The 21,874-nt window shown below is 40.8% G+C and overlaps 4 protein-coding genes across 7 annotated transcripts; 2 read left to right on the top strand and 2 right to left on the bottom strand.

Moving 5' to 3' along the window:
* Window positions 1-2,258: 2,258 nt before the first annotated feature.
* On the bottom strand, window positions 2,259-14,358 carry LOC146687554 (outer dense fiber protein 2-like). 3 transcript variants are annotated; one of them, XM_085439796.1, is made up of 18 exons: window positions 14,253-14,358; window positions 12,897-13,068; window positions 12,676-12,799; window positions 12,413-12,544; window positions 12,246-12,320; window positions 11,388-11,459; window positions 11,194-11,310; window positions 10,911-11,096; window positions 10,715-10,824; window positions 10,487-10,622; window positions 10,229-10,339; window positions 9,361-9,465; window positions 8,884-9,042; window positions 8,372-8,472; window positions 8,090-8,252; window positions 7,688-7,813; window positions 7,572-7,589; window positions 2,259-2,355 (listed from the first exon to the last, which is right to left on the bottom strand). In XM_085439796.1, exons 2-18 carry the CDS (start codon window positions 13,058-13,060, stop codon window positions 2,266-2,268), a joined length of 1,989 nt encoding a protein of 662 aa, XP_085295922.1. In that variant the 5' UTR covers window positions 13,061-13,068; window positions 14,253-14,358; the 3' UTR covers window positions 2,259-2,265. The 3 variants fall into 3 exon arrangements, with proteins under 3 accessions (XP_085295922.1, XP_085295921.1, XP_085295923.1); XM_085439795.1 differs by lacking the exon at window positions 2,259-2,355 and having other exon boundaries at window positions 5,478-7,589; window positions 14,253-14,357; XM_085439797.1 differs by lacking the exons at window positions 2,259-2,355; window positions 8,884-9,042 and having other exon boundaries at window positions 5,478-7,589; window positions 14,253-14,356.
* On the top strand, window positions 2,264-4,225 carry LOC146687555 (CCN family member 1-like). 2 transcript variants are annotated; one of them, XM_085439801.1, is made up of 5 exons: window positions 2,264-2,320; window positions 2,410-2,614; window positions 2,714-3,061; window positions 3,162-3,358; window positions 3,458-4,225. In XM_085439801.1, exons 1-5 carry the CDS (start codon window positions 2,279-2,281, stop codon window positions 3,758-3,760), a joined length of 1,095 nt encoding a protein of 364 aa, XP_085295927.1. In that variant the 5' UTR covers window positions 2,264-2,278; the 3' UTR covers window positions 3,761-4,225. The 2 variants fall into 2 exon arrangements, with proteins under 2 accessions (XP_085295927.1, XP_085295926.1); XM_085439800.1 differs by having other exon boundaries at window positions 3,440-4,225.
* Window positions 14,359-14,433: 75 nt separating the features above from the next.
* ift22 (intraflagellar transport 22 homolog (Chlamydomonas)) lies at window positions 14,434-18,088 on the top strand. The gene is made up of 5 exons (XM_085439803.1): window positions 14,434-14,761; window positions 17,027-17,109; window positions 17,285-17,368; window positions 17,472-17,674; window positions 17,752-18,088. Exons 1-5 carry the CDS (start codon window positions 14,723-14,725, stop codon window positions 17,898-17,900), a joined length of 558 nt encoding a protein of 185 aa, XP_085295929.1. The 5' UTR covers window positions 14,434-14,722; the 3' UTR covers window positions 17,901-18,088.
* Window positions 18,089-18,121: 33 nt separating this feature from the next.
* Window positions 18,122-19,800, bottom strand: LOC146687552 (ATP synthase F(0) complex subunit g, mitochondrial-like). Its single transcript, XM_085439804.1, has 3 exons — window positions 19,708-19,800; window positions 19,271-19,431; window positions 18,122-18,320 (listed from the first exon to the last, which is right to left on the bottom strand). The coding sequence occupies exons 1-3, from the start codon at window positions 19,757-19,759 to the stop codon at window positions 18,222-18,224; spliced, it is 312 nt and encodes a 103-aa protein (XP_085295930.1). The 5' UTR covers window positions 19,760-19,800; the 3' UTR covers window positions 18,122-18,221.
* Between the last annotated feature and the right edge of the window lie 2,074 nt (window positions 19,801-21,874).

Below are 21,874 nucleotides of genomic sequence, written 5' to 3'. Positions count from 1 at the left end.
CTTACTGGAAGTCAAGGCAGGGAGCTGAGAATCAGAGCCGTCTAACAGTCTTTTTAGTAAGGACAATAAAAAGAGCCTCGCATTAGGCAGCCCTGCGAGACATAAAGACATGAATAAGCTTCTCTGGATCTTGTAAAATGTAGTAAGAAGCCCAGGATGTTCCTTGAATTTGATCATCTTTCATTGAACTTTCTAATACGATTTTCTTATTTATAATTTGTCTACTTTTAGTCTACTGATTTTATGCCCGTGGGTCAGTGTCTTATTTTATCGATTGTTGTTTTTGCACATGATGTGAAAATTTGAGGCAGGGCGGAGGTTTCACTTACAGTGATCAGTTCAGCTTGTAATACAGCGTGGCACTTTTTTATTTATTATTTCTTTTTGAAATATAAACTTTCAGTGGCTTCCAGAAACAGTCATATCTAAACTATCGTTCTGCTTACTATATGCACTGAGTTGCTGCCATATTAGATATTCAGCATCACTGATATCTGCTCGAAAAAGTGATGACTACTCCTTTAAGCCAAGGATGTCAAACTCATTTGAACTCATCGAGGAGCAGATCTTTGATCTTACATGGGCCGGTCTTAGTGTAAAGAAGCTTAGTTTCCCATTAGAAAAGACCAGTTACTTTGGTGTAGCGTGAATGACCATGGCTGAAGTCTTTACATGCAAAAATGAAGCTTATGAAAACACAGTTAAAAGTCCAAGATTCATGCCTTCCTTCATTTTTATCTAAAGCTGTCCAGTGGGCTGGACTGGAGTCTCCGTGAGGCCGATTTTGGCCCCTGGGCCTAGTGTTTGACACCCTGGCTTTCAAACTGTTGGGGTAACAGTGTTTTAGGATGTTAAGAAAGAGGAAAGATTCAATTTCTCACTTGTTTTATTTCACATTCATTTTCTGAACTGTGGGAAGAGGACATGCAATTTGCCCTCCACATCCGCCTCTGTTCTTCTTACCTAACATGTTTGTGCAGATTCTTGATATTATAATTTTGGAAGGAAATTTCCACACCAAGCCACAACAGTCAGCGATTTCCAGGCATCGGTAAACACACCAAGCTCCCGCTTGTTCGCTCTTCATCTGCCGGAGCTGGCGCTGACTCAGACCGGCCTTTGTAACCTTAGTTAGATAAGACGGCGGCTGTGCCAATCTGCTCTGCTCAGCCTCTTATTCTCACAGGTTATAATGAAAGGAAAGGTATTCTCTCCCTTATAAATGCCTTTGTTCTTTGATGTGGATGGAAGAAGATGCTTTTTACCCTGGCATCTATTTCAAAGAAACCTGCAATGCTCATCCTGAGAGGAATTTTGCTTCAGGCATTGCTTGGGTTTTCTTTTTATTCTTGTTTTTTTTTTTTTGTCTAGCATCTTATTCTGACTGCTCTGATTTAGACTAAACAGAGGATTATCAAGTTTCAAACATTTCCAGGAGGCTCTCATCTCTCATTGTGAAATCTTGAAGTTAAACTTAATTCCATCCACACGCCCTTACAGGGTGACTGAAGGGAAATTTAACCTGTAACACTAGCAAGGCTGGAAAATACAAACATTATTCGCAGACAACGTGCAACAGTCTAAACAGAGCTTCAGCTCAGGGAGAAATTCAGTCAGTCATAGAAATATGTGGCTTTCCTTCAATATTTATGTCAGAACTTGCAGTGGCCCGGTGTCAAATCCCTTAAGGAGCCATGTTCACATGCATTTCAGCTGCCAGGTATACATACATATATGGTCCAGCACCAGCTGGTAAAGTCTTGGTTAGGCGCAAAAGAGCTCCTTCATAACAGTGATATAGACTGAATAGTGCAATCATTGTGTCACAAAACAGAATAAAATCAGTTCCCAGCACTGCAATCAAAGAATTATCCATGCCATTGTTTTGCATGTTATGTAAGCTTTTATTTCTGGAGAATCTTAATGGTCAAAAATATCTGCTTTCTTTGGAAATGAGAAAGCATTACACAGTAAAACCGGAGAGAAAGCCCTGGCAGAGTGGAAGCTGCACAGGGTGGTTCTTGGCACAGCGAGTGTGAGAGGAGGGAGGGAGAAACTTCTGCTTGGCTTATGGGAGGACGTGTGGAGAAGCATTCCTCTCATAGTTTCGGGACACCTCTTCAGTCTACGTCAGATCTGCTTGAAGTGGATAAAAGGGGATGGGGACTCTCAAAGAGGGAGAACAAACAGCCATCATCCCGCTGCCAGGTCTGCTGAGTGATATTAAGGAGGCTGGTTTTTCTTTTTCACTCAGGAGAGATTGCTTCAGCTGGAGAAGATGTGGAAGGTCTTTGTCGTCGAGATCTTCTGCTTTACGCTGGTGAGGAAAAGGTGTCTTATGCCTGCTGTTATATTCTGTGGGTGAAAGAAATGTTGATTACAAAGGTGGGATGTTTGGTCTAACCTCAGGTGTCAGCCTCGTGCCCGAAGGACTGCCAGTGTCCCCTTGAAGTCCCAACATGTGCAGACAGCGTCAGCCTCGTGCTGGACAGCTGTGGATGCTGTAAGGTTTGTGCCCGGCAGCTCTTTGAAGACTGCAGCAAGACACAGCCATGCGATGCTGCGAAGGGACTGGAGTGCAACTTCGGAGGGTCGGATAAGGGAGTCTGTCGAGGTACGCTGACTTCATTTCCCTTTTCTGATCTTTTTTGTTTTTCAACTGTCACCTTTTCCCTTTTCATCACATCAGCCTTTCCCTGCTTCTGTTTAACAGCCAAATTAAACGGGAGAACATGTGAGTACAACAGCAAGATTTATCAGAGTGGGGAAACCTTCCATCCTAACTGCAAACACCAGTGCACTTGCATCGACGGTGCAGTCGGATGTGTCTCCCTCTGCCCACGTGAATTCTCGCTGCCCTTGTTGGGCTGTGCCAAACTAAGACGGGTCAAGGTACCGGGAGGGTGCTGCGAACAACTAGTCTGCCCTGAGGAAACAGAGGCACAGAGCGCTATGATAAAAAAGCACAGAAGAAAGTTCAGCAAAGTCAAAACCACTGAAGACGACCTCTCCAAAAAGAACGAGTTCACCTCTGTGTGGGGAGAATCAAAGTCTCTGCCTGGTGAGCAGTCTTGATATTTATTGCATTTAAGTCTTGCTTGCTTTCATTATTTTAACCCACCTTTAACTTAAAAAATATCTGCTTAAAAACATCTGCACAGCTTTCAGGAGTTATTCAGTGGACCACATGTTTGCCAGAGGAGTCCAGTGCATGCCTCAAACCACAGCCTGGTCACCCTGCTCCAAATCCTGCGGCTCTGGTGTGTCCACGAGGCTGACCAACCGCAACAAACAGTGCAAACTGGTGAAAGAAACTCGGATCTGTGAAATCCGTCCCTGCAAACAGTTGACCTCGAAGGTACACCATATGCTGATGAACATATACAGTGATTATTTCATTAGAGGCTGAGAACCCATCCATGTTAAGACTAAAGCCTAGATACATTCTCTCTTGCAGAAAGGTCAAAAATGCAGTCACAGAGGAAAAGCAAGCCATCCAGTTCACCTGTCATACGCAGGTTGTCGTAGCCTGAAAAAGTTGCAGCGCAGGTACTGTGGATCCTGCTCAGACGGACAATGCTGCAGGCCACACAGGACCCGGACAATGCCTCTCCATTTTCGGTGCAAAAACGGAGAGACCTTCAGGAGGATGGTGATGACGATCGAATCGTGCAAGTGTAATCTCAACTGCTCCAACAACGCTAAAAAGACACCTGAGCTCTACAGCCCTCTCGATGACATCCACAAACTGAAAATTTAACCGAAAGACTTGATTTAAGCGCAAGAAGACTTCTGCTTCATATTATTGGAGCCTTGTGGTTTGCTTCTTTGTGAAGCTGCTTTTAAATGGTGAATGCTGCATTTTAAAAAATGTTTTTCCTGCTTATTCTTTGTACATACTTAATAATATTTAAGCCTCTAATGACAAAACATGTTAAATCGCAGTGTGGAAAGTTATGGCAGCTGCTAAATGTGTCGTCACGCGGTGGCTGTTTCTTTTGATTCACTGCACTCGTGTTATTTAAAGGGTTATGTTTCATACTTTTTTTTTTCATTTTAATGCAAAGTTAATGTTAAGCATGGAAAACTGTACTTTTGGTTTACTGTCCTGGTCTCTGTAATTGGTTGTCAATGCAAAACAGAAATATGATTGAAGCCTGGACACACAGACTGTTAATTTCATGGTTAGCAGATTATAATCTCCAATAAATTCAAGGAAAACCAATTCAGTTCCCCACTATCTTACTTAAGAGTTTGTCTTGAGAAAAACTGGAAATTCTCAGGGGGTCTTTGCTGCAACGATTTTCAGTCTCTTTAGCATCTGGCTGACCTACTTCTGAGAGGACCTACATGTCACTGAATAGTTTTGGGAATGTCTGTAATGTAAACTTCTCAGCAGTTTGCCTGGTGCTGCACAGATGCTGGGCACAAGTTGCAGATTTTTGCTTTCTGGCAGTGGTATAGGCTTACACCGATAATCTAAACCCTCCACTGCGATTTACGATACGCAGAATAGAAGGCAAATGTGACTGAAATAAGACTGTGAATTGCACGGCCGTGGCTGTTGTTGCTCTTGTGTCCTCTTCAGTATTTCTGTCAAAGGTGGGCTCTGCTGTGCCATCACTTGGCTCTGTCGCAATCAATCACTCTGTCTCTGCTGCTGATTAGAGAGATGCTGGTCCTGTCCAGCATTCACTAGATGCACCTGGTTAAGGTCTCATTGAAGACTGCTGTTTGTGATGCACACACTAAGATGTGTTCTGCTGATTCGGTTTTAGGGCTATGAGCAGATAATAAGGAGCAGTGATGATGTTTTTGAGGTGCTTGTGTATGCCTGGGGTTGTGCACACATCAGCCGTTTCTTTTGTTAAGCTACATTAGGGAAAAGGGTGTTGCTGCTCTGCTCTTTGTTTTGGGCAGGGAGTTATTTTCTTTTGAACTTTAATAATCTCTTGAACTCTATAAATCTCCCGTCTGTTTTTTTAAATTTTCTTTGATTTGCCAACCCCTATTTATCCATGCAGTTTGCCTCTTTTGTAATTCATAAATCTTGCGTTTGGCTGTCTGGTTGAATGGCACTTTCCACCACCCCTGAGCTGAGCTGGGACATAACTACTAACCCAACCAACAGGTTTACGCAGAGCTGCAAGGGTTTATGCGTCAGGGCTATCAAAGTTGTTGAGCCTAACAAGCACATAAGCACAGGGTGTGCCCATCTCAGCGCTGAAATGCCGAAAGTCAGATGTAAGCAGAAAGCAGCAGAAAAAAGCAAATTCCCAAAGTGATCGACAGAATTACGTAAACAGGCAAGACCACAAGAGCAAAGGAAAAAAACATAAGTACTGACGCACGCAGCCATGAAATCGTTCCATCCTCCGAAGGAGAGCACAATAGAGCTTTGTCTCTGAGAACTTGAGAGGAGGCCTGCTCACTCGAGGGAATACGTCCGATGCAGGAACACATCAGTCTTTCAGAGGTCTGGACTCACAGTAGTTTATTACCATAGATACAGCAGGGAAGCACAAGCAACAGTGAGAGAACAAAAGAAATAAACACAGTACATTTATGGCTCAGTTTTTCGGTAAATCTCAGTAAGTCACGCTGCAACTGTGTTTGCCTCCAGGCCAGATTAATATAAGATTTTTATTAGACAAACCAACAACAGAGATAGAAGTGGGCAGTTACATTTGCAACCTAAAGGCATGGACTTCACAGCTAATGGCCACACATAATTATTCTCAGTCCAGCTGAGAATCCTAATATAAAACACAACCAGTGCACACCACACCTTTGCTATGTCCACTACCAACAAACAAACAAACGCCTGTTTCCAGCACCGGGAGGATGACAGGGAAATTAAAAGTAAAGACGCTGAATTTTGAATCAGCTTCACTAGTCAGAGCAGAAGATTTATTATGGGTGATGGGCAAAGTCACAGCTGGAAATATGGATTCATTCTATCGCAGGTAAACACAGCTGGGACAAAATGTGACCAAACAAAAAGTCATTTGCAATTAAAATTAGATTTTTTTTTTTTTTGTGAATCCAAAAGTTTTGCTTTCTGCTGAACTGACGGTGGGAATGACGGCGTGGAAGCTTCCACAGTTATCAGCGTTATAAGATCAAGCCCGTGGAGAAGATGGAGCAGAAATCTGTTTCTAAATGTATAAACTGCTTATTGCGTATTGATAGCAAGAATGTTATATTTGAATTGGGATTTATATTATTCTGGCAGCCTTTAGGGGCTAATTTATAATTTTGCCAATTATCAGATATCGCAACCCTGTCAGAATGTAAATGGTAAATGGCCTGTATTTATATAGCGCTTTACTAGTCCCTAAGGACCCCAAAGCGCTTTACATATCCAGTCATCCACCCATTCACACACACATTCACACACTGAATGTGCAAGTTTAAGTGAAGAGGGCATAGTGTTACACGAGGGTGGCATTTATTTCAGGTACTACACACAGTGTGCTACGTCTTTAATATGGCAGAGTGTAGATAGCCATTACTGGCAGCTGGGAAACCCTTCCACCAGTGATGCACTGTGCTGTGCACCACATTTGCATGTTTTCAGTTCACTCTGAATTCATTCAATTCATAAATTCACATTTTAATCACACATGTATCTGACTTACAATCAAACATTATTTGAGTGGAGTGCCTGCTGCTTTACTTGCACATGTAATTTATCATCGCACACGTGCACTGTTTGAATGCATTATAAAGACACAAAGGTTACTGAAAAGGATGTAAGCACCAATAAAATGTTTCGTTTTCAAGCACCACTTGCATTGGCCAACAACTGCTGTCATAATTTCGTTGGTGTTCAGTTGCAGGCTGTGGAAAAAAGTTGTTCAGCTGTAGCCACTTGCATAAGACAGATCAAGTACATACTGCATTGTGCCTAAAATAACCTGATTGCTAGTCCTTCTAGCAATTTCGTGTTACCCTGCTGGAAAGTCCTTTTGTTTTGTTTTTTTATAAATGAATCTATTAAAATTTATAAAATAATAGAAATTGAAAAGAGGTTTCCTGCAGTCCAGTGTAGTCTTTGCTATCTTACATTCACACTTCAAATGTGTAATATTTATGCAACAGTACTATTAGGTGTTACTCAACTCAGAGTTTGGCCAATCTTATGTAACAGTTATGCAACAAGCTCCTTGTCATACGGACAGAATAGCACCAAAATATCATAGTTCAAGATGTACAAACATCTGAAAACATTACTGTATTTTAAAAAAACAGCAGCAGATTACTTGATTCCTGGAAATGCAGTTCAAAAATCTGAATGTAAAAGTAGAAACTGATCAAACCAATTAAAAATCAGGGTTTAGTTACCCCCATGTTGCCCTTTTAAACAGACCCAATAAATATCAGAGTGCAAAACAAATCAGGATTTAAAATGCAAACCTCCATCATTTCAGAAAATAAGATGTTGATGTTTGCAGTCCTTCATCAAACATGGCCTTATAAGAGTTTTTGAGGAAATCGACATAATTCTGAATGCTTCGCTTGTGGCTCTCTGATTGGTCCAGGCTAAGCTGCAGGTCCTTCAGACGTACCTCATACTGCTTCTCTGCCTGCAGATTGAGAGACACACAGACAGATAATACAGCTCAGCGCTGCCTTCCAAGAAATGTTCCATCTAACGTGAGTGCGTCTTCTCTATGGCCCTTACGTTGAGCTTGCTCTGGCGAAGAAGCCTCAGCTCGCTTTCCCTTCTGCTCTTCTCGGCTCCCAGCTCCAGGATTTTGGTTTGAAGAGCCTCTTCCCTGGAAACAGCCTCTTCTTTCACCTTAGTGACCTACACGGGGTGAAAATGTGAAATATCATTATGTGATGCGCCATTTTCTGCACGATAAATCTCTCTTTGACACCAAACTGGAGTAACACAAGTTGTTTTATACAGATACATGCATATCTAGCTTTGCCTGTTTACTATGTAGCTCCAGCTGGATTACTTACGGCATGGCTTCAAACAAATCTCGACTGAACTGTTAGGTTGTAATGTCTTACTTGATGATCTGAGTGAAGAACAGGTGCTGAACTGTTGGTCAGCACTCCAACAGCTAACCTGTACCTGTTGTCTGACGTCTGCTAAAGCTGCCTCCAGCTGTCGGCTGACGGCCTGACACTCTGATGAGCGCTGATCCAGCTGCCGGTTGCTGTAGCTGAGAGCTTCCTCCTGAGCTGCGAGCCTCCGTACCAGCTCCAGGTTCTCTTGCTGCAGTTTGTCTGTCTCTCTACACACACACACACACGCGCACACACACACGCGCGCGCACACACACACACACACATAGAGTAAGCATCAATTTCTATACTGATAATATGAGCAGGTTTTTGATATTTGAGGTCTTACTTTTGGATAGAAATCAGTTTTTCTTGTAATTGTAAGTTGGCCTCATGAATGGACTCCCTCATCTCTGCAGATGATCTCAGCAGTTTGCTTTGACTCTCCATCTGCGTGTGCAAAACATAAAATTCAGAGTTGCCTCCACGGGCTACAAGTAAATCGTGCAGAAAACATTTAATCACACCACGTGCACAAATGCTACTTTAAAACAACAACTACCTCCACGATCTGCTGAACATTTATCAGCCTCAAATCGAGCAGATTCGAGATAAAAACTCAGTATTTCTGACGGAAACACGTGGTCGTCTGGTTCTACCAGAGATCACACTGGGGAGCACAAAAGACTCGCTAGTGGGCTCAACCTAAACATTGCACAGCAATCACAAACATCGAAACTCACAGCAATATTAGAAACCACAATGCACCAGCGGTCACCTGAGGCTATACTGCCACCCAGTGGTCAAAAAATAGGAAAATGACTGCATTTTACATTGACCACAGCAGCTGGCTTTGCACACCTTAACCTGCAGTTGCCTAATGGACTCTGACTTTTCTGAGCACTTCCTCTCCAAGCGCTGCAGGTTTTCCTGGCACTCAAAGAGACTCTGCTCAGCTGCATTCAGTAACTCGGGGTAAGCGTTCAGTTCCTCCACGCGCCCCTGCAGCTCCTGCCTCACCTGGGCTCCAGAGGAGGAACGGCACAAAAAAAAAAAAAAAAAAAAAAAGAGTTGGGTTTCGGGAAATGAAACATAGTAATATGCTTTAAAACTCAGCACACCTCTCCAAGAGATGCTCACGGATGTACATGATTCATTCAGCTGTGGTTATGCAGTTGAAAAAAGAAAACTAAGTGCACAATGACTGTCCATTAAACAGCAGGTGAAACAGAGCTGGACAGACTTGTAATGGGCTGTTAGAATGAGTTTTTAGCTTAACAGAAACTGTGCATGTAACGTAAATAAAATAAGGCAAATTAAAGAGAAGGGCGGTGGTACCTTCTCAACTTCTGCCTCTTTTCCATCTCGTGTCTTCTCTGTTTCTCTTAAAAGACTTGTATATTTTATCTTTGAATCATGGAGCTCAGCTTGAAGTTGTGCAACCTGGAGGTGAAAAAAATACAGAACATTAACATGAAACCTGCTGTGGCCTTCCCTGTCATTAAAAACTAGTGTCATTCATTCAGTGGCTTCTACAGACCACATTCTGTATCTGTAAATAATAGGTTTCTTGTAATCCTGTTTGGAAACTACTTTATCCTAACTGTGTCAGGAAAAAAATGACCTTCAAACATGATAGAAAGATAGAAAAATACTAATAAAAAAACAAGAACTGAAAGGTTAATATTTGAAATTAATAGATGAGAAGTAAAAGGTTTGAAAGATTTAAGAACATAAAACACTCTTTGTTGTGTGTCAGTGTTTATTCAGAAATGATCTTTAAGAGGATCAAATATGATGAAAGAGTGCCTTTTTTTTCAACATTGCACATTTTTTGATGTTTGTTGACTCCAGAGTAAAGTAGTGGGTCTATAAAAATAACAGTCATTTACAAACATGATTAAAAGTTTCCCTGCAGAGAACAAGGGATGGTCTAGGTCTGGTTTGTCACTGCTGGAAAAAAAAATACTTTGATACGTTTGATTTTTGAGGCTCTGCCTGCACAAAAAAAGGAAGAGGGCAGCAAACCAGATCCTCAATTCCTTGCTGTGAATTCACTGGACAGTCACCTGTACTAATCTTGCGTGCATCGGACATCTCACAGGCACAGCGCTGCGGAGCTGACCCACTGTCACTGGGTGATGTCTGGAATATTTCAGGGCTGCAGCACACGAGAAAGTAAAAGGTTTTAAATCAAAACACAAACCTGATAATGGCACTGTTCAGCTTGGTGCTTCTTCTCCTGTGAGACGATCTTCTCCTCTATGAGGGCAGACTCGCACTCAGCGAGCTGCTGCTCCAGCTGAGCTACAGATTCCTGGGATAGCAGAGAAATCCAAACAGTTTTAGTAAAATAAGGTCCTCCTAACTCCTAAATATGGAAACCGGACTTCTTGCAACATGTCTGTGCTTTTTGCCTTTCACAGTAATGACTCTCACATACAAGCTGTTCAGTAACTTGTACCTTGAGTGTTGCATTATTTATGCCGAGTTCTCCGTTGTCTGAGCTGAGTTTTTCGAGCCTTTGCATCAGAGTTTCATTTGCTGCAGTTAGCTCGTCCTTCTCCTTCTGCACTCTCATTGTCAAGTCTGCAATTTGGCTTTAATGGAAACAGACACTTACAGTTAATGCATCATCTGAATATTGATGTACTCAGAAATGACAAATGGCTGGGAAGGAGAACCAACCAACCTTTTCAATAAGTCTATATGAGCAACGAGTTTGTCTTTCTCATCTGTCGTCTGCTCCTTCTGTCCTCTCCTTGAGTCTCTCTCTGAATGGGCTTTGGCCAGCTGAGCATCCTGTTTGCCAAACAAGACAAACAAAGATCAAACGGGATCCTCAACTGCTTCTGAAGCCAAAATAATGAACCAATTTGACCTCGTACCTTTTCCCTCAGCTGTGCGTAGCATTTCTCAATAGCAGCTTCAAATCTCTCCGCTCTCAGTTTCTGAGCTCGGGTGGCTTTCTTCAGAGATTCTTTGTCCTGTGCTGCCTTCGCAGACAGAGAGGTGATAGACCCCTTCAGATCATCAATCTCCAGCTTCTGCTCGGTTATGAGTCTCTCCAGAGCCTGCAAAGACCATGAACCCACAAGTGTGCAGTTTTAATTTATACATTAATAAAGCAGTTTAGTCTACAGCGCAGCCAGCTGATAAAGGTGTCTGTACCCGTAATTGTACAGTAAGGCGATTGTTTTCAGCTTCCTTGTTGCGTAGCTGTCCCTGTAGGTGAGCACGTGTTGCCTCTGCTGACTTGGTCATGTGAACTGCACTCTTTACGTTCTCCTGTTGAAGCCAGCGTAAACATATAATTTCATGGGCAATGACTTAATTCATCCGCAAATGATCTCTGCTGTACTTACCTGCTCTTTTCTCCACAGATCTATCAGCTCCCTGACCTTCTGTTCACTCTCACTCAAATCTTTCTTTAAATTCTGCGAGAAAAAACATGGAAACCAATGCATATTATCACATCACCATATCTTCACTTTAGGTGCATTAAAATCGCTTTTGTAAAGTTAACACCTTTAGAGTATGTCCTGTGACATCAGAACCAATGTGGCTGTGCTCTCACTAGTTTAATCACCAAAGGCTGCCCCTTTGCCCCAGCCCCTTCCTCCAGCTCATCTGGGGGAACACCAAGGCATTCTCAGGCTGAGAGATATAATCTCCAGCGTGTCAAGGGTCCACCCTAGGGCCTTCTCCTGGTAGGACATGCCTGAAACACCTCACTGAGGAGGCATCCAGATGCCCAAACCACTTCAACTGGCTCCTTTTGATATTAAGGAGTAGTGGCTCTACTCTGAACACCTCCCAAATGCCCAAGCTCTTCACCCTATTTATAAAGGAGAGCCCAACCATGCTTGGAGAAAGCCCATTTCGGCTATTTTTATCTGTGATCTCTTTCTTTCAGTCACTTCCTAGAGCTGAGTCACACTCAAAGGTAATAAAACAGTTGAGCTGATACTGAAAACTATATTTCTACTTCTGTTCCCCAGAAAAATTTAATCAGTGAGGGAATCTATAAAGAATTTGATCACAGGCCGAGACAATGGAATTTGAATAAATGAAATATTATTAATAATCCATCTATCTAACCGCTATAACTTATCCTTTATCACTTTGTTTCACTGACTAAATCTTCACAAGCTAATCACAAAGCTTAGTTCCCTTAAACTTCCTTCTTTTGTGCCAATGCATAGGTGTAATAAAACACTCACCTCATTTTCACTCTCAGCCTGCATGATCTTCTTCAGCAGCGTGTCAATCTGCTGGTCTGCATCAATTCGATTTGCCTTTGCGGAATTATTTAAAGCAAGGACATAAATAAACACATTTTCAGACTAAATACAGTTGACTTATACGGTGTAGTAGCAGTTTAACAAACCTCTGCCTCTTGGAGCTGTTTCAGTTTCTGTCGCACTGACTTATTAATTCGTCTAAAGTCCTCTAGCTTTTCCAGCAGAAGCCCACGCTGTCTTGCAATTTGGCGTTTATCTTTGGCAGACTGTCTTGAATCCTTAATTGACATTAAAAAAAAAAGAAAATTAGAGAAAATGCAGGACAGCAGTTGCAAAAACATATGTTTAATGTAGGAAACCCTTTGGCTTTACACAAAGCTAGCTTTATCCAAAATTGCTGCAGACCTACAGCATACTCATCGTCGATGGAGTCTTTAAACGACACTAGCTGGATTGCTGCAGAATTGGCAGCTGCTTCTGCATCCATTAGCATTTTCAGGAAAGGATTATTTTTATTGCCAAAATCTCTGAGACTAAAATAAAAAGGAAAGCAAGAAAACACTTTGAATCAGTAAAGTTGTGGTAGCTGGCAAGTGCATATTCAAATGCATCATCCTTGTAGGACCTCACCAGCTGATCTCACACTCTGGGGTTCCTGTATGGAGACTGCTGCGTGCCCTGGTTCTACCAACAGGCTCATGACTGCTGTCTAGGTCGCCACGACTCAGAGTGAAATCCTCCCTGGTACCGCTGAAACCAAGGGGGGGACTTCGAAGGTCATCCTCTGGAGACATGCCTCTTACTGTCAACAGATGTGCATATAATATGCTCAAATGATATGTGCAAATATACTATGCGCAAAAACCGGCTATGCATGGGAAATACAGAGTTACACAGGCAAACCTCCAAGTGGCATCCCTGGGTGAAACCGAGGAAAGCGCGTAGTCCTTCATATGACTACTGGACTGTGGAGTCACAATATCATGTGTGACAATTTCTTTAGCATCTATGATCTGGGGCAATACCTTCTCAGGAGGAAATTTACCATGGTGGACAAAATAAAATAAAATAATACAACTTTACTTTACTATAACGTTACTATAGTTAATAATATTAAAATAATAATAATCAGAAGAAATGTATTTTAGACATTTTGTTGTAATACTTCTCAGTAATAGTTAGGTAATAGAACCACAACCTTTTATTTCTTCATAAAATTCTCGTAAGGTTCAGTTTATCGGGTTTTTTTTTAGAATGAAAAGAAGCGATATGCTGTAATTCAGGGGTGTCAAACTCAAATACACAGTGGGCCAAAATTCAAAACTGGAACAAAGTCGCGGGCTAACATTAATATTTATTGAAAAAAAAAAATCTTCCTCCAGATTTAAGAATGAATCTCTTCTTATGGACTCAAATAATTTTTGCTGGAAAACTGAATATGGAACAAGCAAAGCTTAATACTAAACAATATATATATTAGCTGTATAATACCAGTAGGCCAGCTCTAATAGTAATTTGGTATGGCTTCGCGGGCCAAATGTAATTAGGCTGCGGGCCAAATTTGGCCCGCGGGCCAGAGTTTGACACCTGTGCTGTAATTGATCATTTTAATTCATAAAAAAGCCTAACAATGTAACCCATTGGTTACAAACAAACTGGATGATAAACCGCTGTTTTGAGGGTATTTTCTGGGTTATTTAGAACACTGGTCAAAGGCGACCCTTCAACATAAGAGATAGTTACAGACAGCTAACACAAGAGGAAGGTTAAAAGTCCTGCTTGGACATGAGAAAGCCAATCGCCAAGGAAGCTACTTCTTAGCAACAGACAAGGTTAAGTGGCTGTTAAGCTTTAAGGAACTCTAAGCGTAGCAAGCACTTTAGTAATTATACCAAGTAAATCGCCATTCAAGTCTAGCGTGTTTAATAACGCCCAAACCAAGTAACCACTTACAAAAGCATGCCTGAAAATTTAAACAACACTTACTCCTTCGCCTTGTACCTCTTGTAAATAACGCTCCTCCACTCTGGGGAGTCGCCTCTTGGAAAGTCTCACTCGATTGGTTAGATGTGAGGCAGCGTAACGACGTCAACTGACTATCTTTTTGTTGATTCGTTCCCTAAGGGTTGAATGGGCGGGGCCAAATTTGATTAGACCCGTAAACAGCCAATGAACAAGAGAAAGCAGAGAGCCTGGTTGAAACCATAGAAACGGAAAAGAAGTTTACTGTCGCGATTGCTAGTGCGCCATCCTCGGGAAGCATCGAAGATCATTTAAAGAGATATATATTATTAAGTAAAGGTAAAAATATAGTATGACGTGGTTTAGATATGTACGCAGCTAAGTTTGGCTGATTTACATTTACCTTGCTGTTGCGATACTGCTTCGCTATCCCGGAATTTTGTAAAGATAAGTTAGCTGAAAAGCTAATGCTAACCAGCGTCAGTTGAGTGGAAATGTTCAAAGCTAAAATACTCTTTGTTGGTCCCAATGAGGTGAGTAAATTCTCATTTGACTGTACACCGGTTGCTATTTTACCTTTCAGATTCCAGCAGGTAGCGAAAAGCGTCAACAGTGAAATTTGCCTTGGCTAATATTACCAGAGAAAGCACTGGACTTAAGTATTCATACCCTTCACCGTTACATTTACGCTCCGAGTTTATTTGTCACTGCTCAACAAAGTAATGTATAAATTCAGTCGTAACGAAGGGAAAAGGAGTGATAAGTACTATGCAAAAGTCTCGAGCCACCCCTCATGTTTTTGTTTATATTTTGATAGGTAAATGGGTGCAGAGATTTATTGAAAAATGTGCAAACATAGATTGAAACACAGTATATTAAATTAAAAACTGAGTTTGTAACATTATAACAAGTTTGGAAGTCGATATTTGGTACGATCAACTTTCAACGAAAGTCGGAACTCTTTGAGACACGCTTTCGTGTAATTTCTTTAAGTACCCTCAGGAATATTTCTCTACGGTTTTTGAAGGACATTCAAAACCATCCTTTAGATGGTGGCCGACTTTTTTCTGTTCTGTTGAGAACTGGGCTCTGGGGAGCCCAATAAATGGCTGGTTGTGTTCAAAATGCGTGCTTTTCAGTTGTACTATTTGTGTGTGCATTTGCTGCATGGGCAATATGTTTGGGACTTCCAATAGTGTTAACATACTACACAGGTCATGAACAAGATTTTTTTTTAAATTTCCTTGTAAGTGGGCTAAAGTAGTTAATTAAAAGTAGTCTAACATAAATATAAGTGCTGTAATTTGATTATTTTAATAAACCATGTAACTTGGATGGATTCGATGCTGGCGTGACCACAGTGCATCCATCCATCCATCCATTCTCTTCCACTTACCCTTATCAAGGTCACGGAGGGGTCTGGAACCTATCCCAACTGCTACAGGGCCGGGTACACCCTGCCAGTCTGTAACAGGGGTTCAACCAGAACCATGGGACCAAAATTATATGTTTGTAACAGGCTACTAATAACAAAGTGCCTAGAGATACAATTTAAGACAGGTTTGTTGCTGAGTTGTCTGTTCTGTGTAGACACAACACTGGTTTATCCCTTGAGTTAAAAGGTGAAAAGGCAGACAAAACTTTGAAAGAGCTTCAGAAAGCCTGGAGAACTATTGCTCGAGACCAGTTTTAAAAAATTCTGGCTCCTTGGAAGAACGACAAAAAGTAGCTCAAGACTTTTGCACAATATTAAAAAATAAATAAATATCAAAACTTACTGTACTTGTTTATATTAATTGAGGGGTGTGTATTGGTTTTAATGTGCTCATACATACAAGAATGCTTATTTTGTGCCACCAAGGAAATGATGGAGGTTGGTACTGGATGAGGAAGTCAGGAGTAGGGTGAGGGTGATGGAAGACATGCATGAGGACAGGTTGAGTTTAGAGACTAAGTTGGTGAGGCAAGGATGATATGTTTTGGACATGCACAGAGGATGCTAATAATGAAGCTACAAGGCATGAGAAAATAAGGAAGACCACTGAAGAGGTTCATGGATGTGGTGAAGGAGGACACAAAAAGGGCTGAGGTGGCTGATGCGGCAACCCCTAAAGGGAGCAGGTGAAAGGAGAAGAAGGGACATATTCCACTTTTTACTTTTTTATGTAATACTGGTAGTTAACTTTAAAGTTAATATTTACTTAAAAACATGAGAGTGCAAACCTCCACAAGGCAGTTCACTCATGAATAACTTGAGCTTGCAGCTCATTCTCTTTCTCTTGACTGTACTTATTTTAAAGATATAATGCATTTTTGGGTCAAGGTGAAAGAAAGGCAGATATGAAATGTGACATGATATTTGGATGCAAACTAGTGTGCATCCAAAGTGTGATATTGTGGTCAGAGGTCAAACGTGACATTTCAGATCTTTGTATGGTACATTCTATATGTTGAAAATGCACAGAATACTTACAAGAATCACTGTTTCTAAGTTCTAACACTTTTTTGTCAATTTTCAACCAGTAAATCATTAAGTTGACCCCAAAGACCTGTTGGATACAAGTCAAATTTTAATAGCTTGTAAACATGGCCCCACTCTACACCCCTACAAAGTTTTACCAGAATTCATTCAAAACTTTTCAAACTATCGTGCTTACAGACAGAAAGAATGTCATGCATGCAAATGCTACCAAAAACACGACTTCCTTGCCGGAGGTAACAATTCCCGTCTGTCAGGCTGGGTAATGTGCTACTATTTTGCCATCTTACTTAAAGCCATCTGCTTTTCTGTTTTTCAGAGTGGGAAAACCGTTCTTGCAAATTTTCTCTCAGACACAACAGAAAATGTGGGCGGTGAATACAGACCTACTCAAGGAGTCAGGTACAAATCCTATGTGAGCTTTACTGCTTTCAACATTAAGCCACTCCGAGTGTCACTTTAGTGTAAAAATCAGTCATCGCAATGACAAGATTGAACCAATATCATAGCCTTCCTTGACAGATATCAGTCTTTGTGTGTAAAAATACAAAGTGCAGCTACTTTCTGTTGTTTCAAGGATACTGGAATTTGAATCACAGCCTGAGGGCAGCAGTGACAAGTCGTGTGAGGTTGAACTTTGGGACTGTTCAGGGGATTTCAAGTAAGTGGAGGCATAGATGTTATCCTTACCTTTATGTGACAATTAAGAGAAGTGTTGTTACTTACGATGTAATATGATGGTAGTAAAATGTATTTTCATACAGATTTGAGTCATGCTGGCCTGCAATCATGAAGGACTCCAGCGGTGTGGTGATCATTTTTAACCCTGATGTTCCAAGTCACCTCAAAGAAATAGAGACGTGGCATTCGATGTTCATCTCCTCTCAAGATCTGCAGGACAGCCAGTGTCTGCTCATAGCTCACCACAAGCCTGGCAGTGGAGTGGAAGACAGACGGCTGCCTTTAGGTAACTTGTGCTGCAGTCCTCTGAGAGTCATGAGAATCATTATCTCTGGGCTAATGCAGTCACATTTTCTTGTGCAGCGTCACATCTAAGCAGACTGCTGCTCATTCACTCCAACCTAGAAGAAGAGCCAGAGGATGTAAGGCAAGCTTTCTGCAGATACCTGGGAAACGTCGTGAACGCGATGTCGGAGAGTCGAGAGCGAGAGGAGATGTCCATCATTACGTAGCAGTAGCATCTATAAAATATGCGGCCTGAATTAAGATGTGTTTTGTTGCCATCTGCAGTACTACCACATTTTCACTCTAAATTATACATGTATGCAAACTTTAATATTCTCTACAATAGGTGTAGAACATATTCAGCGTTGGTTTCTTGCATTTTGTAAATCTTTTATGAATAAAATATGACCCAGTTCTCTCTTGAAATTAATACTCGAGACACAAAATCTACTCCTGTATACAAACATCTGTTTATTTGGAAGAATTTGGTGCAGGCTGTTGAGAATGTAATGACTGGAAAAGCAAGAGGAGGAAGAAAAGTTCATTTTTCAGACATCATATCCAACAATGCCTCCTTTGCCAATGCACTCTCCGATGTAGAACCACATCAGCACCTCAGTGGTCACCAGTCCATTCCTTATGGCATCCTGCAAGGAAACAACAAGTTGTCACTCAAGAAAACTCCTTAAATGTTTCTAGAATAACACACTCAGTAACAGTCCCTGCACGAGGCCTGATAATGTAACACAAAGAGGGTTTTGTAAGTAATTGTTGACATTTTATTCAGCTGGTGTTACTGCACTTGTGATGGTGTGTTTACCTATTTTTACTTTAACACGTTCTGTAAAGGTTTGTGTTTGTGAGAGACCCACAATGTTTACGTTGAGACAGTGAAACAGACTTTGTAAAGGATAGTAGTAACTATCACATGTGCTTTAATAAAGATGTTAGTCAGTTAGTGTTTTAAGTTTTCCAACTCAAAAGCACAATATCCACTGAGTGACCAATGTATCAAGGGTCAATGTTGGGCCATGAAATTTAAAAAAAAAAAAAAAAGTCCCACCTCACCATCACAGATTTGCATGAAAAGGGCAAAGTTAATGGGGATTTCAGGTCCCTACAGTGAGATATTACATTTTATTTTAAAAGAATAATAGATGAAGGTAGGGTTTTTAAAAACCTAATATATTGTTTTTCCCAATTACATAAACTACTTAAATTGCCCTCAAATGTTACGGCAATATCTCGTGCCATGGCTATATGAATATGGACTCTCACAAGTGTAGCTAAAGTTAGCATAGAAGGATGCTTAAAGTCCCTAAAATAGGTGCGAGGTGTTTGATGAACTCATCTGGAATGACCCTCAAGCAAAATTCACAACCTACTGGTAAATATTCAAAATAGGTACTTTCTGGTGCCCAATATAAAATCGAATCACTCAGGGCCCTGAACTCCCACAGCAACATGGAAGCACACATCTGTCAAACTATTTGTTCATTACAAATTACAGGCTGGCCATTCCTTCAAGGTCTACTTTCTGTGCAGCCAAGTTAATCTAAAAGGTCAACAGAGGTTAATCGACTCAGTTCAAACTTACTTTCACTGTAGTTTGTCCCAGGCGTCCCGTCTGATAGCTCCTGATCAGACCTTTTACAGCTTCTATGGCTTTGGGGATCTCAGCTGGGCTCGGTGGGACCAGCTCCACTCGGGCGTAGTGCCAGAAGGTCGCTAACCGGGGTTTGGAGTATGTAAGAGCGGCTGAAAGTCACACACAGACCACGTCAGCCAAGGAGCAGTAAAGCCAGCAAAGCCAAACGCAACACGGTTATTTCGCCTCTCATGAAACACTTTATAAAGTACAAATACAAATTCACAAACTTATAAAGATTTGCTGCAGGGTTTGATGTTTTGACGCCAGAGGTCACAGTGCAACTGCTACAAACTGTAAGCAACGCGACATTGCCCCTGCTACACGATTCATGGTAAGTACCTCACTTTTTGTTCTAGTATAAAAAGAAGCGTGAGAAGACTTACCGCCGACTAATGCGGGAACTTTATTCACAACTTTCTTAACTGCCTGCGCCATGATGAGAACTTCCCAGGAGGTCACCAGAAGAAGAAAGCAATCTTCCGGGTCGTCGATTTTCAAAATAAAATGAGATGTGCACGTTGGCAAGTTAGTTAAATATTTGTGGAAGCTTGTTTCAGCCACTAACAAAAATATATATATTTTGCCATCCATAAGTGAAAAATTTCGGTTAATATCTGAAAAAAAAAACTTGACTTAATAACGCAAAAATATTTCTTATTTTCTCAGAAGTTGGAAAAAGAAAGAAAAAACGGCCCCTATAAATCAAAATTTGGGGTAAATTTTGGGGAGCTCAGATTTTGAAGTGACTCAGTAACAACTCTAAGTTTCCAGTCGGTAACCTGAGGATTTGACTTCAATTCAGCTTAGTTTCAGGTTTTCCAGGGTGAGTTTCCTTGTTTGAAGTTAGTTTTTACTTATATTTTTAGTTTAAGCAGCCTGCCATTTTTATTAGTTCCAGGGAGCATGTTTCTTGGGTTTTTTCCCTTTTAATTGTCAGGCTATTGTTTGGAGCACATTATGAGGGGAAATATTTAGGAAAGTCCAAACAGGTATTACAATACAAGCACAAGACTTTGTGAGGGCAGTTGACCTCAGAAACTCTCCTAATTGGCAAGGTCGTCAGGTTGTGCTGCTGATTTTTTTATTTTTTTTAACCAAACTGACAAAGCATAAAATCATGGACAGTTCCTCTATGTTTGGTTTGATTTAGTTTTGTAATTCACCAAATTCTTATTCAATTCTTATTGTCTTAAAAAACTGCTAAAAGCCTTTTACGCTTGCATTTGGTTAACTCTTTTTTTATACTCTGGTATTTTCTTTTGAAGCACTTTGTGATGTTTATCTTGAAAGGTGGTATAGAGATAAAAATGTGCTTACCTTTTTTAAAATTATTTTTACATCAAATAACTGAAAGGTTTTATCCCACTATGAAAAAGACAAAACTTGTACCTTGTACAGTAGTCCGTGCGTGTGGGTGTAATTTTCTTTTTCTTTTTTTTAGTATTACAGGCATGACTGAATCATTACTCACTATCCTCTGACTCACCCGACAGGCCACATTAAACAAAACAACTGGAGCTGCACCAAAGTACAAACAAGAAAGGAGGCCAGAGCTGCATTTCCCAGGTAAACGCCCAACACCCGGTACTATTTGTTTAATTCACTGTTATATAGCTTTAGCCAAATCACTGCATGCGTTCACACGCAAGAACATAAATGATTTGTAGAGCTGGAAGAATTTCTCACATTTGAGATGGCCGTAAAGCTAATTGAAAAGTTCAGTGATGACTTTCTGCAGGTTTCTCATCCCATTTTCTGCAATTCAAAAAGTGGATATACATGCGGTCAATTTGGCAGGAACTTCAACTAGATTTTTAAACAGCAAATCACTAGAGGGTGCTCTCTAATATCTTATAACCCCTGAAAGGCTTTAGGGAGAAAAGCACACCTTGTTAAAGTCTTTTGCACGTATGTTCTTATATTTTGATGTTGTCAAATGGTTCTCAAATGATGGTGGGCCCATCCCCTACAAACTTGTGTTTCCCAGCCAAACACAGTTACAACCCCCAGTGTTTTATTTTGAAAGTAGCTAAAACTACCAATGCAAAACACCAAACTTGTCATCTCAGATTACAGGGAAATATAATCGAAGTAAAACAGGTTTCAGAAAGCAGAAAGAATTTTCCATTTCACGTTAACACTTTAGATTACATTCACTGTAAGTCTGACAGCTCCTCAATATATTTATGAACAAGCAAAGGAAGGTTGCAAACAGGCATGCAATGGCGTGGAAAAACATTGAACTCTGAGGCTATTTTAGAGTAACTTTGTGTATAATGGGAAACTGTGGAAAAAGTGTAATTTACTTTAATGCACAACTCAAACTGCTTCCTGAGTAAGATATTTTTAAAAAATGTTTCCTTGATGACCTTCAAGATTTAGATGAGAGAAATGCCTTCTTAAGTAAAGCTTGGTCTATAGTTGCTGACTGAGAACACCCTCTTTATTCTGATTTAGAACCAGTTCCCTCTCAATGACAGCATAGGATGCCTCTGGTTGATAAAAAATAAATAATTTAAAATAAAGGGAGGGAAATAAGGGATCATTTGT

The sequence above is a fragment of the Copadichromis virginalis genome, linkage group LG18 (genome assembly GCF_057382275.1).
Source record: "Copadichromis virginalis isolate Kocher_CV1m ecotype Utaka linkage group LG18, C_Virginalis_male_GT1.1, whole genome shotgun sequence".
NCBI classification, from domain to species: domain Eukaryota; kingdom Metazoa; phylum Chordata; class Actinopteri; order Cichliformes; family Cichlidae; genus Copadichromis; species Copadichromis virginalis.
This window is presented reverse-complemented; position numbering and strand designations above follow the sequence as displayed.